Source organism: Furipterus horrens, unplaced genomic scaffold, assembly GCF_987537825.1.
Source record: "Furipterus horrens unplaced genomic scaffold, mFurHor1.1.pri manual_scaffold_17, whole genome shotgun sequence".
Taxonomy (NCBI): Eukaryota; Metazoa; Chordata; class Mammalia; order Chiroptera; family Furipteridae; genus Furipterus; species Furipterus horrens.
In genome coordinates this window covers 74388546-74401121 of record NW_028327187.1, presented here as the reverse complement: position 1 = coordinate 74401121, position 12576 = coordinate 74388546, and the positions used below count along the sequence as shown (strand labels likewise).

The 12576-nt window shown below is 51.3% G+C and overlaps 1 protein-coding gene across 2 annotated transcripts; it reads left to right on the top strand.

The window, feature by feature from the left end:
• Positions 1 to 1048: 1048 nt before the first annotated feature.
• On the top strand, positions 1049 to 12362 carry CCNQ (cyclin Q). Of its 2 annotated transcripts, none has more exons than XM_090264937.1 (5): positions 1049 to 1222; positions 3638 to 3821; positions 5708 to 5840; positions 7834 to 8061; positions 11887 to 12362. In XM_090264937.1, exons 1-5 carry the CDS (start codon positions 1108 to 1110, stop codon positions 11914 to 11916), a joined length of 690 nt encoding a protein of 229 aa, XP_090121063.1. In that variant the 5' UTR covers positions 1049 to 1107; the 3' UTR covers positions 11917 to 12362. The 2 variants fall into 2 exon arrangements, with proteins under 2 accessions (XP_090121063.1, XP_090121062.1); XM_090264936.1 differs by having other exon boundaries at positions 11827 to 12362.
• The last annotated feature ends 214 nt before the right edge of the window (positions 12363 to 12576 follow it).

Sequence of the window (12576 nt, the reverse complement as noted above, 5' to 3'; positions counted from 1 at the left end):
TGGCCTGCACTGGAGGCACGGGTGCTCTTCTGAATGACAAGGTTCAACCATGGCCAGGAAGGGAACGTGCAAATGGGACGTGGAGGCCAGGGCCGTGGCCCTAATGCCCGACGCACAATTTCCTGTTTGTGCAAGACAGTAAGAAAAACAGTGGGATGGTTTTGTGAGGTAAATATTCATTCAGCAAACATTTATTAAGTTCCTACTCTGTGCTAGGCTGGAAAGGCGAGCAGTAACCACATCCCCAAGGGATGCAGAGACAAACACCCCTAATGCCCCTCTTCTGTGCACAGCATTTCCTCCAGGGCTCATCTGCAGGTTTGGGCTCTACAGCAAACCTGGATCCGGGTTTTTCGAACACTGACGAGGAACCACACGCCATCTCCTGTTGGGAGCTGCCCAAGCCTCAGCGTGAACTCCCATGCCTCTCGCCCAGGGCTTAGCAGCTGCTGCCAATTCTCCCTGTCCTATACTACGCTGGGCACCAGCCCGGCGCCACACCTTAGTGGGACCCCCGGCTCAAGTGCCTGGGGGTGACCTCGCTGCGCCGTCGCATAGTAGCTCCGCAAGTTCCGGTTGCCGGGGGAGGGGGAGGGTAGGCGTGCAGCTACCGAACGTGGGGCATGTGGCTTTCGGGGACTGGGCGTAGGACTCCCGGGTTTGGGGCTTGAGGTTCCCGAGGGCAGGGCATGAGGCGTCTGAGGGCGGAGCGGTCTGTGTCCTAGGGTGAGACTTGAGGCTCACGGAGGCGGAGCGTGCGTATTCTGGAGACCCGGAAAAAGTCTCTGAGGGGCGCGGTGAACAGCAACGGGTGCATGCCAGCGTTCAGGCAGCATTAGTCTCTGCGCCTGCGCCTGGGCCTGGGCCTACGTCGGCCTCCTCATCCGGCCCGCCTTTTGCGCGCCGGCGCGCGCTCCCTCACCCCCACCACCCCGGCGGGGGTCGGGAACGGGGGTGGTGGGCCGGCCCGGGCGGGGCAGGGCAGGTGGGGCTGCCGGGCGGGCAGGGTGGCCGCACCCGCCGCTAGGACCCCCCGGAGCTGGCCATCTCGCGCTGGGGACTCTAGTCCTTGTGGCCGTGGGGTCAGGGGCCTCCGGGCGGGGTCCCATGGAGGGCCTTGGCCAGGACAGCTGCGGAGGAGATGCGGCGCGGGGTGCCCAGGGGTGGCCTGCACCGGAGGCAAGGGTGCACTTCCGTGTGACGAGGTTCATCATGGAGGCAGGTAACCATGGCCGGAAGAGAGTGGGCCCTGCGCTAATGGGACGTGGAGGCCAGTGGGCTGTCCAGGGCCGCGGTGCTGCACTTTCACGGAGGCGGCTCTGGCCAGCCCTTGGAGGGCCGGGCCTGCGAGCCGCGGCCAGCGTTGCTGGGCGTTGCTGGGCCCTGCATCCCGAAGGAAGGGGCCTAAACGATGCAGAGCTGGTGCAGTTAGGCGCAGTGAAGAGACCCGGCCTGAAATGGGCCTCTGCCTTTCCCCACGCCCTGTGTACTAGGCTTTGAGCAGTGAGGCAGACATGGTCATTGTCATTTCAAGATCCGGCGCGCAGGCCCAAAGAGAGGACATGGAAAGGAACTGGCTCAAGCTAGAAGGTGGCCAAGTTGGGGGTCCAGCAGCTGGGTTGAGTGTACCGTGCCTTTTGCCATGGCTATCTCCCAGCATATGGGGACCCTGTATGGCACTTGGTCTCATGGAGCCTTTTGAAGCACGTGCTTGGTCAGGTTAATGACAAGCGTTGTTGGAGAGGTCCTGTCACACCGAGGACCCAGGGTGCATCTGGTGTTTTGAACGATGCCAGGGTGTCCACAATAGTTTTGGGTGCCTCTGGTTCCAAGGCAGGGAATGAAGCCAATTGGATTCCTGTAGAAACATTGTTTATTTTTCAACAGTATCTTAATCAGCTGAGGACAGTTACTTTCTTTGTTACGTTGTGTGCACTTTGAGGGAGAAGGAGTTGGATGAGTCTGCTTTCAAGTCATTGGGGGCAGAGGGTTTGTGGAAATGATGCGGGGCTGTAATATTTCTAATAAGAGTTGCAAAGTGTATCAGGAAGGATCGCAGTGTCCCCTCGAATGCTCCATCCATCTGCTTGGAGGGTCCATGTAAACCAGGGAAACATGCTGCCCTTTGAGAGTTTGCTGTATAAAACAAGACTTGATGGGAAGTCAGATGCAGCAGTACCACCTTATTGACATCTCTGAGAATGAGGGGTCCCATGTAGGAACTGTTGATGTAAAAACTGAAGTTTAAACCTTGAAATGCTAAAAGAATTTTTGGGTATCACTTTGGAAGGGCTTCTTTATAAAACTTATTGCAGATGCTTTTGCTCTCTGCGAGAGGCTGAATACCAGTCCTCTAGAGATGTCCCCATTCTCAGCCTTGGAACCTGTCATTGTTACCTTATGTAGCAAAAAAGATTTGACAGGTGGACTTAAGCATCTTGCTATGGGGGAGCTATCTTAGGCTATCCAGTGGGCCTGATATAATCACATCCATCCTCAAAGAGGGAGGCAGGAGGAAGGACAGGCTGAGGAGAAGGCCGTGTGGTGATAGAAGCAGAATTAGAAAACACTGCACTGCTGGCTTTGAAGATAGAGGACAGGGCCAAGAGGCAAAGACTGCAAGTGTCTCTAGAAGCTGCAAAGGGCAAGGAAACAGATTCTCCTCTGGAGCCCCCAGAAGAAACCAGTCTTGCCAAGCACCTTGAGCTTAGCCCCCTAAGAGTCATTTTGGATTTCTGACCACCAGGATTGTGAGAGAGAAAAAAGTATGTTGTTTTAAGCCACTGAGTTTGTGGTAAGTTGTTAATGTAGTCCTAGGGAGCTAACACACCTTCTTAGATAGAACATTTTGAAGGTGATCTTAATGATTGTTGGTTGTTCTCCACCTTCTATTTTCAGTTTATTGGATGTCATTTAACCTTACCTTGTATTAATCCTGGTCATTGTGGATTTGTTTTGGTTCTGTGACCCATTGCAGTGATTGCCTTAGGAGCTCTCCAGGGTTGGAGCTGTGGATGGGCCTTAACCCCTAAATCAAACCACCATGCTCTGGTTTTGGAGTTCTGTTCACTTTTCACTGTGTCCCTTGGGCCTGGCTGCAGCTTTTCTCCTGCTCTGTCTGCAGTTGCCTTTGGCAGGTACTCTCCTTGCCTTTTCTAACCTTCAGACGAGGAAACCAGGGCTAAGTATAATCTTTAAGTGTAACCTCAGGACTTGTGGTACCTGTTTGATGCTCAGAGGCCTTTTTTTGCTCCTGTCATCTTGGCAGGATTTTGGTTAGGTGAGCTGAGGAGTGGTGGTGATCTCTAGGTAAATGCTTGTTAAGATGGAAACAGATACACACAGTGCATGGTCCTTTCCAAGATGTTGTGCAGCAGCTGAGATGCCACGTGCTAACTGAGTGGTAGTCTGAGGCCTTGCTTCACCTAGTGAAGTCTGCAGATATGTAGCTTGGGTGTGACCTAGGGGCTTGGTTGAAGAAGAGAATATGCAGAGCTATTGAAGCACTTAAACACAAGCCCTAGGGGCTTGTTAGCACAGGTTCCAAGCTCTTAGTCTTATCTGAGCAGTGTTGTGCACCCTTAGGGCCCAACCCAGCAGGTCCTTGAAGTATCTCTTGCCTACTTTCTCTCTGTAGGTGTCAAGCTAGGGATGCAGTCCATTCCCATTGCCACCGCCTGTGCCATTTACCATAAGTTCTTCTGTAAGATCAACCTGGATGCCTATGACCCCTACTTAATCGCCATGTCTTCCCTTTACTTGGCTGGCAAAGTGGAAGAGCAGCACCTGCGCACTCGTGACATCATCAATGTGTCCAACAGGTAACAGCTTCCTGGCCCAGGCATTTGGGAAGACTTCCTGGTGTCTACTTGAATGAGAGGGCAGAGAAGGGTCCCACTGTGCCCTGCCTTCCAGGTGCCAGCAGTCCAGCTTAGAAGGAAGCACCTGGGTGACCTTGAACCAAGTCTGGAAGCACTAGCAGCAAAGGTGGGAATGAGCCTGGTATCAGAAGCCTGGAGGAGGGGAATCTGTGGGAGACAAGCTTGGACCAGATTATGGGATGCCTCAAAGGCCAGATAGAGTTGGGAGGGGGTGGGTATGAAGAAGTCCCTGGTGTCACGGGGGTTGGAAGGGAGACGTGTGTGCTGGAGTAGAGGAAGCTTGGAGAGATGTGTTGAAGAAGATTCATCTGGAGTCTTGGACAGAACAGATTGAACCAGTTGGGTTCTGTGGGCCCCACAGGTCAGCCGGTCATATAGGGGAGGTTGTGGACCCAGCTGGGCAATGACCTTATTTAGATGGTGAGAGAAACCAGTCAAGAGTTGCTAAGGAGGCCCTGGTGTTGGCACAGTGATCAGCGGGCAGAAACCATGGGCCCAAGGAACTGTGTTCCTGTTGGGGGAAGATGTAGGGGTCCAGCCAGCCAGGCAGCTGCATTGAGGCCTACAGGAAAGTGATTTATGGAAAGTTACTGACTAGTGGTGCATCACAGCCTTTCCAGGAACTCTAATCATTAGGAAATAAAACCATTTTGTGCTGTTTCTCTTTTAATAAACAGGTAACAAAAAAGTACTCCCTATTCCCTAAAAGCATGACAGGTTCATGGTGTACCTTAAAAGACTAAGAGAAAAACAGGAGAGGGAAGTGGGGGAGGGTGGCTGGAGTCTGCCCATAATTGCCAGGTTCCCAGCAGGGAGCACTGACAGAAGGGGAAATTGTGTGGATCGCTAATTAGACATGGGGCCCCAGGTGGGGTTCTGTGGGAACTGGAAAATGAGTGATGAGCTAGGAAGAATGAGTCATCAGCAGAGAGTTTTGATTACTTGAGTGTGAATCCTATTCTCGTACATCTTGGTTCGTGATCCTGCATAGGTGAGAGTGTTGCAGACATACATGGTGTAAAAAGAGAACAGAATGATCTGGAAAGAAGGAACGACAGTCTGGGAAATATTAAGCTGAAATATATTTAGTCGTCTGAATACATCATCCTCATGATGTTTAAGGACCTTTCTTGTGCCCAGAGTGCAGACCTGAGCATTGCCATTCCAGGTGTTAAAAACTGTCCCTGATGCCAGGCTGGCTGTAACAGGAAACACAGCTGACTTGGCCTGCTAGAGCTTCTAGTTCCTCTGGAGCAATTTCAAAGAGCCCATCCTTACACTTGATATCTTGCTGAGTGATATGGGACAGCCAATCAGGGTTAAAACTAGAAGTTGGCTTCTTTCCTCCATTGGTTACTGTCTTTATCCTGTGCAATATACTAGACATATAGATGAAGGATGATTTATAAAAACACAAGTAGAGCCTTAGCTGCATTGCTCAGTTGGTTAGAGAATTGTCCTGCACACCAAATGGTTGCAGGTTTGATCCCTGGTCACGGTGTGTGCGAGAGGCAACCGATCGATGTTTCTCTCACATTCATTCTCATATCTCCCATCTCTCTCTGTCTGTCTTGTCTGTCTCTCCCCCCCTTCCTCTCTCCCTCTCCTTCTCTCCCTCTCTCTCCTACCTTCTCTCCTCTCTTCCCCCTTCCTCTCTAAAATCAATGAACATATCCTTGGTGAGGGATTTAAGAAAAAGTAGAATGGCACTATGTTAATTGTATGGCAGAAGGACATTGAAGTTTATATCTGGACATCATGTGACTTCAAGGGATCCTCAGGGCCACTTCTCTGGCTGCTGTAAGCATTGCTATTTCTCTGTGCAGGTACTTCCATCCAGGCAGCGAGCCCTTGGAGCTGGACTCCCGATTCTGGGTGCTCCGGGACAGCATTGTGCAGTGTGAGCTGCTTGTGCTGAGGGTTCTACGTTTCCAAGTCTCCTTTCAGCACCCACACAAGGTATGAACCTCTTTGTTCTTTATACCAAAAGTGCACCCATATAATCCTTGAAAGCATGTGGGGGACATAGGAAGAGCAGGGTCACAGCTGGGCAACCAGGGCTCCCCATGGCACACAGTGACTGGTTCAGGCGGCCTCTCCTGTCCCACTCTCAGGAGTTTTCTCAGGTTCTGCCTTTCTGCCTGCTCAGCTGTGGCCACAAGTTGGGACCCATGTGACCCCCTGAAGCCTTTGTAGATCCTGTGACCCACATAAATTGTGTGTTCAGTGAGCCATGGGGAAACAGGGCTGGTTTCATGACCTGCCAGAGTTCCTGTCCCTGAGGGTTGCTGCTCTGCCTTGGAGCTTGCATCCAGTTTAGTTTTGCTTAGAATTAGAAACCCATGAGAAAAGCTGGGTCACCCGAGTTAAGGAGCACACTTTTGACTGCTAGGAACACGTAAATCCCAACAGAAGCACTATTTCAAACAGCAGCAAAAGGAACACATTAAACCCTTAAAGCATTTGGAAATTGTGGCCTGTGGGGATGTGGGTGGGGAGTTTGTGAGGCTCTCTGCCAGGATTTTGTTTCTTTTTAATTGAATTTTTATTGAGGTAAGTGTAGATTTACAAGCAGTTGGGGGAAATAACACAGACATCCCATTTAAGATAGATACTTTGTCCAGTCTCCCTGAATGGAAACACTGTAAAATTAATACAATGTAGCAGCTGGGGTGTGGGCATTGCTACGGTGCCCCTGGTTCATGGTGCTACTTGGGCATTACTTGTACTGCGCTAGTGCTATATAAAATAACTTTAAGGTAGTGCTATACAAAATAACTTTAAGGCTCGTGTATCATGTATCCAACCATCTCAGTTAGATAAAAAACAACTCCATCACCACAGGGATCCCTCATGTTGCCCTTTTCATAATCTCACCCCTCCCTTCCAAACTACCGCCTACTCCTGGAAACCCCTGGCAGAGATTTTGAAGGCCGTTTTGAAACAGTTGTGTTTTCTGGTGCAGGCTTGATGCCAGGGCAAGGCAGGAGGGCCCTGGCTCTGTGGAGCAGTCACAGAGCAGAGTCTGGGGAAGAACAGCACCCACTGGGAGTGGGGCCCAGTGTGACCCACGAGCTGTGGCCTTTCCCTTCCATGGGGTTTAGGGCAGGCATCAAGTGGTGGGTGAATCCCCTCCTCCAGGTGAGCTGGAGCCACATGCATAAGTGTTCACACCTGTCAAGTATGCTTACTAGTGTGTTGAGTTGATCAGGAGGTTCAGGCAAAGAAGCTATCTTCCTAGATAGCTGAGCTGGAAGGTCATTCATGAAGAGTTGACAGCCATCAGTACTATTGCAAAATGCAGTCACCTGTCTCTAATTCTCCCGAAAACAGGCATGCTACCACCGGCTGGCCCCTAGCCTTAGTCTGGGCTTATGGGCGCCACGTTCTGTTCTTCAGATAAGGATGTTGTTTGTTTGTGGAGCTTATGTTTGAGCAGGGCAAAGAGATGGGCAGAGTGATTGTTACCAGTGGCCAGAGTAGGGCCGTGTAATTAATGGAGAGAGATTTCCATGGAGGTGGCCATCAAGAGTGACCCAGGTGGGTTTCAGGTGCTGGGTCTGGAGGACAAGAGTGGGTGGGTATGTGGGCATTGGGCAGGAGTGGAATGATCTCAGGAAGAGGGAGTGAGTGCCAGGGCCCTGAGGAGGAATAAACCTGGTGCAGTCAAACACAGTGGGGGTGTGGGTGTGGGTGTGGGTGATGAGGCTGAGAGGGAGGTTGGGCGTGGATGCCAGTGGAAGGCACTGGGGCTCTTTTCTAAGTGATACAGGGTGCCATTGGAGGGTTTGAACAGAAGGTGACTGGATCTGATCTGTGTTTTATACAAATCGAGACAGCTTATAGAAGAGTGGCTGGCAGGCAGAGGAACCACAGTGCCTCACAGTGAGGAGGCAGGTGACTAGGGGCCAGAGCCCTGAAAGCCCACTGGCTGACTGGTATGTCTTTGCAGTACCTGCTCCACTACCTGATTTCCCTCAAGAATTGGCTGAACCGTTACAGCTGGCAGCGGACCCCCATCTCCATCACTGCCTGGGCCCTGCTGCGGGACAGCTACCACGGAGGGCTGTGCCTCCGGTTTCGGGCTCAGCACATAGCTGTGGCAGTGCTCCACCTGGCCTTGCAGGTATACGGGGTTGAGGTGCCTGCTGAGGCGGAGGCTGAGAAGCCATGGTGGCAGGTAAGGTGACTGCTCAGTACACTGGCATGTGTCCCCCTTTCCTTTGCCTAAGGACCTTCAGAAGTCTGTACCTGGGTGTTCATGTTTCTTTGTAGTAATCCATAAGAGAGATGTGGGCTACTTGGGAATATTGAAGCTTGAAAGTCTAAGGCAGGGATTCTCCCCCTTGGCGCTGGGGACATTTGGGGCTGGATCGTTCTCTGTGGTGGCGCATCCTGGGCACTGTAGGATATTGAGCAGCATCACTGGCCTCCACCCACTCAAAGCTAGGGGCAACTTCCCCACTAGTCATGACAACCAAAAATCTTTAGGTATTACCAAGTGTCCTAGGGTAGGGGTCACTCCCAGTTGAAAACTCTGCTCAGATAAGCACTTTTATTGAATTGAGTGGGAGCTTGTCATAGACCAGAGATTAATAAACCTGGCTTCACACCAGAAGTATAGGGGGTGCTCTAAAAGGTGGATGGATGATAAATAGGTGGATAGATGATAGAGATAGGTAGGTAGAAAGAAAGATGGATGAATGGATATATTAGATAGATGATAGATAGATAGATAGATAGATAGATGATAAATGGATGGATGGATGGATGAATAGATTAGGTAGATGATAGATAGGTGGAGAGAGAGAGATGAAACTGATGATTGACAGATTCTTGTCTCCCCCAGACCTACAGAGTCCAAAGTGCAGTTTGTGGAGAGCAAGTTGAGATCTGTCCATCAGAAGGGCTGTGCTCAAGGACTTCTGCAGTGCTGTCAGATTTCCCCTAAGTAGTCCCATTGTTTCAAAAATGGAATTTTGAGATCATTTTGTTTTTTCTTTCCCATACTTGAAGTTTGCTGTTCCTTTCTTAATAAAACCTCATTGTCTGGCCCTGTCCTAGAATGAGGTTCTATGTAAGCAGAATTTTAGGTAACTGAAGGTCTCTCCTTTTTGTGCATCCCCCCTCCTCCACAAACTCACAGTGGCCAAAAATCTTCTAAAAGTGTCATTTATTTCCCTGAAGGGAGTGTGCCCCATGGGTGCCTTCCTGGGCCTGCTCCTCCCCCCCTCTCCCCTCCTACAGCTCTTGGCTCAAATGGTGTCTCCCCCTTTCCTGATACTGCCTCCGCCTGGTCAGATTGCCCTCCATGGGAAACCATATCTTTTCCTGTTCTTTGCTCTGCTGGCCTTTATTGTTTGTCAAATTCCTCCCACCCCCACCCACTCGCCAGACTGTAAGTGCCTGGAGGCCAGGGGTCTTGTCTGCTTGATCAACTGCCCCATGTCTAGTGCCTAGACCTGGCACATAGTAGGTGCTCATATATGTGAATAACTGTATCCATAGCCTGGTCTTGGGCCAGATGAATACCCACAACAGCATGGGGATGAAAGGGCATCTGTGTGGACAGAAATTATCCATGCTGTGACTCGGGGAGTTCCAGATCAAGTGCCTGCCAGTGTCCCTGCTCTGTTGGAATCAGGTGGTGGCAGAAGAGCTGCCACTTCCTGGCCCTGCTTTCTGAGGGCATCTGGTGAGCATGGAGGCCCCAGTCCCTTGGCTGCTTGGATCTGCAATGTTGTCACTGGTTTCCAATTGTCCCTTCTGGCTGTCCTCTGTGTCTGCCTTCTCTTCACTTGCTCCTGAACTTCACTGGGCAGCACTGTACCACCTCTGCTTCACACTCTCAGCCCTTGCAAGATAAGAGCACCAGGAAGCAGCTCCACCATGAGCTTGTTTTTTGGGCATCACCAACTTAACCAGCAATTCTTATAGCTGGGAAGTGGCTTCTTTGGGGATGGTGTGCTCATGTTCTTCACCTTTTCTGTATGGCTTCAGGCCTTTTGCACTGGGAGTGTCCACAATCTAGGCACCCTTTGAACTCATGAGCTATGAGGGCCAGGTTCCAATGATGTCTTGCCTGCCTGGCTCTGGAACACTTACGTCTGATTTGTAAAACACTTTCCCTGCTTGCATGCTCTCTGCCACCACTTTTTGCAGCAACCGCCTCTCTATTGTCACTTGTCTGCTATGGGCTGCGGCTCCGCCGTGCTGGTCAGGAGACTTAGCAAAGCCTGACATGCTTCACCATCAGAAGCCTGCTAACACTTGAATGTGCTAGTCGTGGCAGCCCTTTGCGCTAAGCTGCGTCAAGCCTCTGGGTCCATGAGGCACTGCCTCTAAATTAGTACTGTGCTGTCGTATGTGTCAGAGTTCCTGTCCTCTTTAAGGCTGAATGCTATTCCATGGTCTGGATGGACCACATTGTGTTTGTCCAGCTCTCCATGGAGGGACACCTGGGTTGCTTGCAGTTTTGGGGCCTGAGCTACTTTTTAATGGTCACTTCTTGGCTTGGGGTCTCCAGGAACACACAGGTAGTGGACCCTGACAAGCAAGCCCATATTTCTGAGGTATTTGTTTTCCACCTGGAGTCCAGGATGAGATGGCCAATCTTTCTTAGCTAGGGCTCAAGGGGTGTTCAGGTCACTATTTCCCACCTGAGGTGGTAGACTTTGGAGGGTCCTATGGGGGCCTTGGACAGGGTGGATTCAAGTCCAGTTTTTGTCCTGGCTCAGCTCAAGGCCTGACCCTCATGGCACCTTGGTTCCCCAGGCAGCAACTCCCCCTGGCCCAAGGAGGCCACAGCATCCAACCAAGGCCTCTTTGTCTTGCTTTTTATTTCCCATGTTATCAGGGGTCCCCAAGAATACCCTCAGGCTCAATGCTTGGCTAGGAGGACTCACAGAACTCAGAAAAGCCTTAATACTTGTGGCTGTGGTTGTTATGGTTAATTATAGTGAAAGGAGTATATATAGGGCGGGTCCAGGAGAGACCAGGAGCAAGCTTCCAGGTCCCCTGCCAGCGGAGTCGTGTGGACAGCACAATGTCCCCAGCAATGATGTATGACAACACGCACAGAGTGCTGCCACCAGGGAAGCTCCCCTGAGCAGTGGTGTCCAGGGACTTTACCGGGGGTTGTCCTGTCAGCCTGGGGTGCCCATGTGGCTGACCTCAGTCACTCAGTCTCCAGCCCCTGGAGGCCAAGCTCATATGTTCGACCCAGGCCCCCACCAGAAAGCACTCTGTCAGCACAGACTAGCTGGCAGGGCCCTTGGCCCAGGCAAACCATGATCTTCTCATCAGGCAGGGAGTGCCAGGGGCCTGGAGGTCCCCTCCCAGGAGCCAGGCAAGGGCCAGACCTTCCTTGGAAACATGCAGGATTAACCCTGAGCTGCACACCGCTCTTGGTTTGGGCTCTTGAGGACTCATCTTACAATTTTGTAACCTCTCTGGCACAGTCAAGAGGATGTTTTGTTCAGGCTATAGAGTGAGGTCCACATGTTCCCCAAGGGCCCGCCTAGGATGGGGTGCGGTCCAGGTGATCTAGCCTGCTTATTTCTTGAAATGGATTCCTGTCCCCTTCTCTCCCATGATCCCCAGAGGTCCCCAAGCTCAGAGAGCCTGAGAGGGGGTTGTGGGGAGGCAGGAGCCTGTGCTCTTAGCCCAGCTCTATTACCAACTCCCTGTGTAACCCAAGACAAGTCCTCTCTCCTTTCTGGGTCAGATGATCACCCAGGCCTCTTCCCTCTGGAATGTTCTCTGCTTTGTGATAAACCTTGGCAGGCTGCAAGTGAACTGGCTTTGCAGAGAGCCATCATCATTTGCAATCATGAAGTCCTCGTGCCATTGCCCCCATGCAGTGTGACTCTGCACTTAGTGGCAGGAGCCTTGTTTAACACAAACAGGGAGTCTAATCGGAACCTGTTTTCCTTCTCCTTTCTAGGTGTTTAGTGACGACCTTACCAAGCCAATCATTGATAACATTGTGTCTGATCTCATTCAGATTTATACCATGGACACAGAGATCCCCTAAGGTCCTGGTCCAGGCCTGCCCAAAGAGAAGCCTGGGATGCTCGGTTGCCAGGGGACGGCGCCACCACATCGCTGTGACGGCCAGTCCCCAGAGGACTGGCTGGGAGAACTAGTTTTGTGCTGCTGGAGATGGGCTGGTGAAGGCGATGACATGCTGCCACTTTGATTCTAATGCTTTGACTCCCCCGCAGCCATGGTCCAGACAGTGATGGGAGCTGCACCTCCAGCGGGCAGGAGTGCGCTGTGTGGGGCGTCTCTAAGGCACCTGTGTCTGCTTTGTCCTTTGAGAGGATGCAAACTGCAGTAGAGATTTGGAATCATTGAAAGGAAACTCAGTGAATGGGACTGTACTTGGTTTTTTTTTAAAGGCCAGATTTATAGAAAGTATGAATTGTAACATAGTTGAAATTTTATTTTGTGTAATAAAAGATGATACAAATCAACAGAGATACCCTGTCTTTGATCTGTAGCTAATGTTGTCCTGACTCGATTTCCCCTTAAATGCTCTGCTCTCCATATGGGATCGCCCCTTGTGCTCCTGAGATGTTTCTGGGGCAGGCCCTCCATTGCTTCTTGAAGGCATGATGGCACAGTGTGTGCCCATGTCATGGTGGTGTCTTCTAAAGGAGCCCACGTGTCATTACTCCTTCACCACTGGGAC

What these genes read in the sequence shown, in the direction of transcription:
- CCNQ (XM_090264936.1), top strand. Translation starts at nt 1,108, where the DNA reads ATGGAGGGCCTTGGCCAGGACAGCTGCGGAGGAGATGCGGCGCGGGGT. An exon ending in GAGGTTCATCATGGAGGCAG is followed by an intron (nt 1,223 to 3,637) that starts GTAACCATGGCC and finishes TTCTCTCTGTAG; the next exon opens with GTGTCAAGCTAGGGATGCAG. An exon ending in ATCATCAATGTGTCCAACAG is followed by an intron (nt 3,822 to 5,707) that starts GTAACAGCTTCC and finishes TTCTCTGTGCAG; the next exon opens with GTACTTCCATCCAGGCAGCG.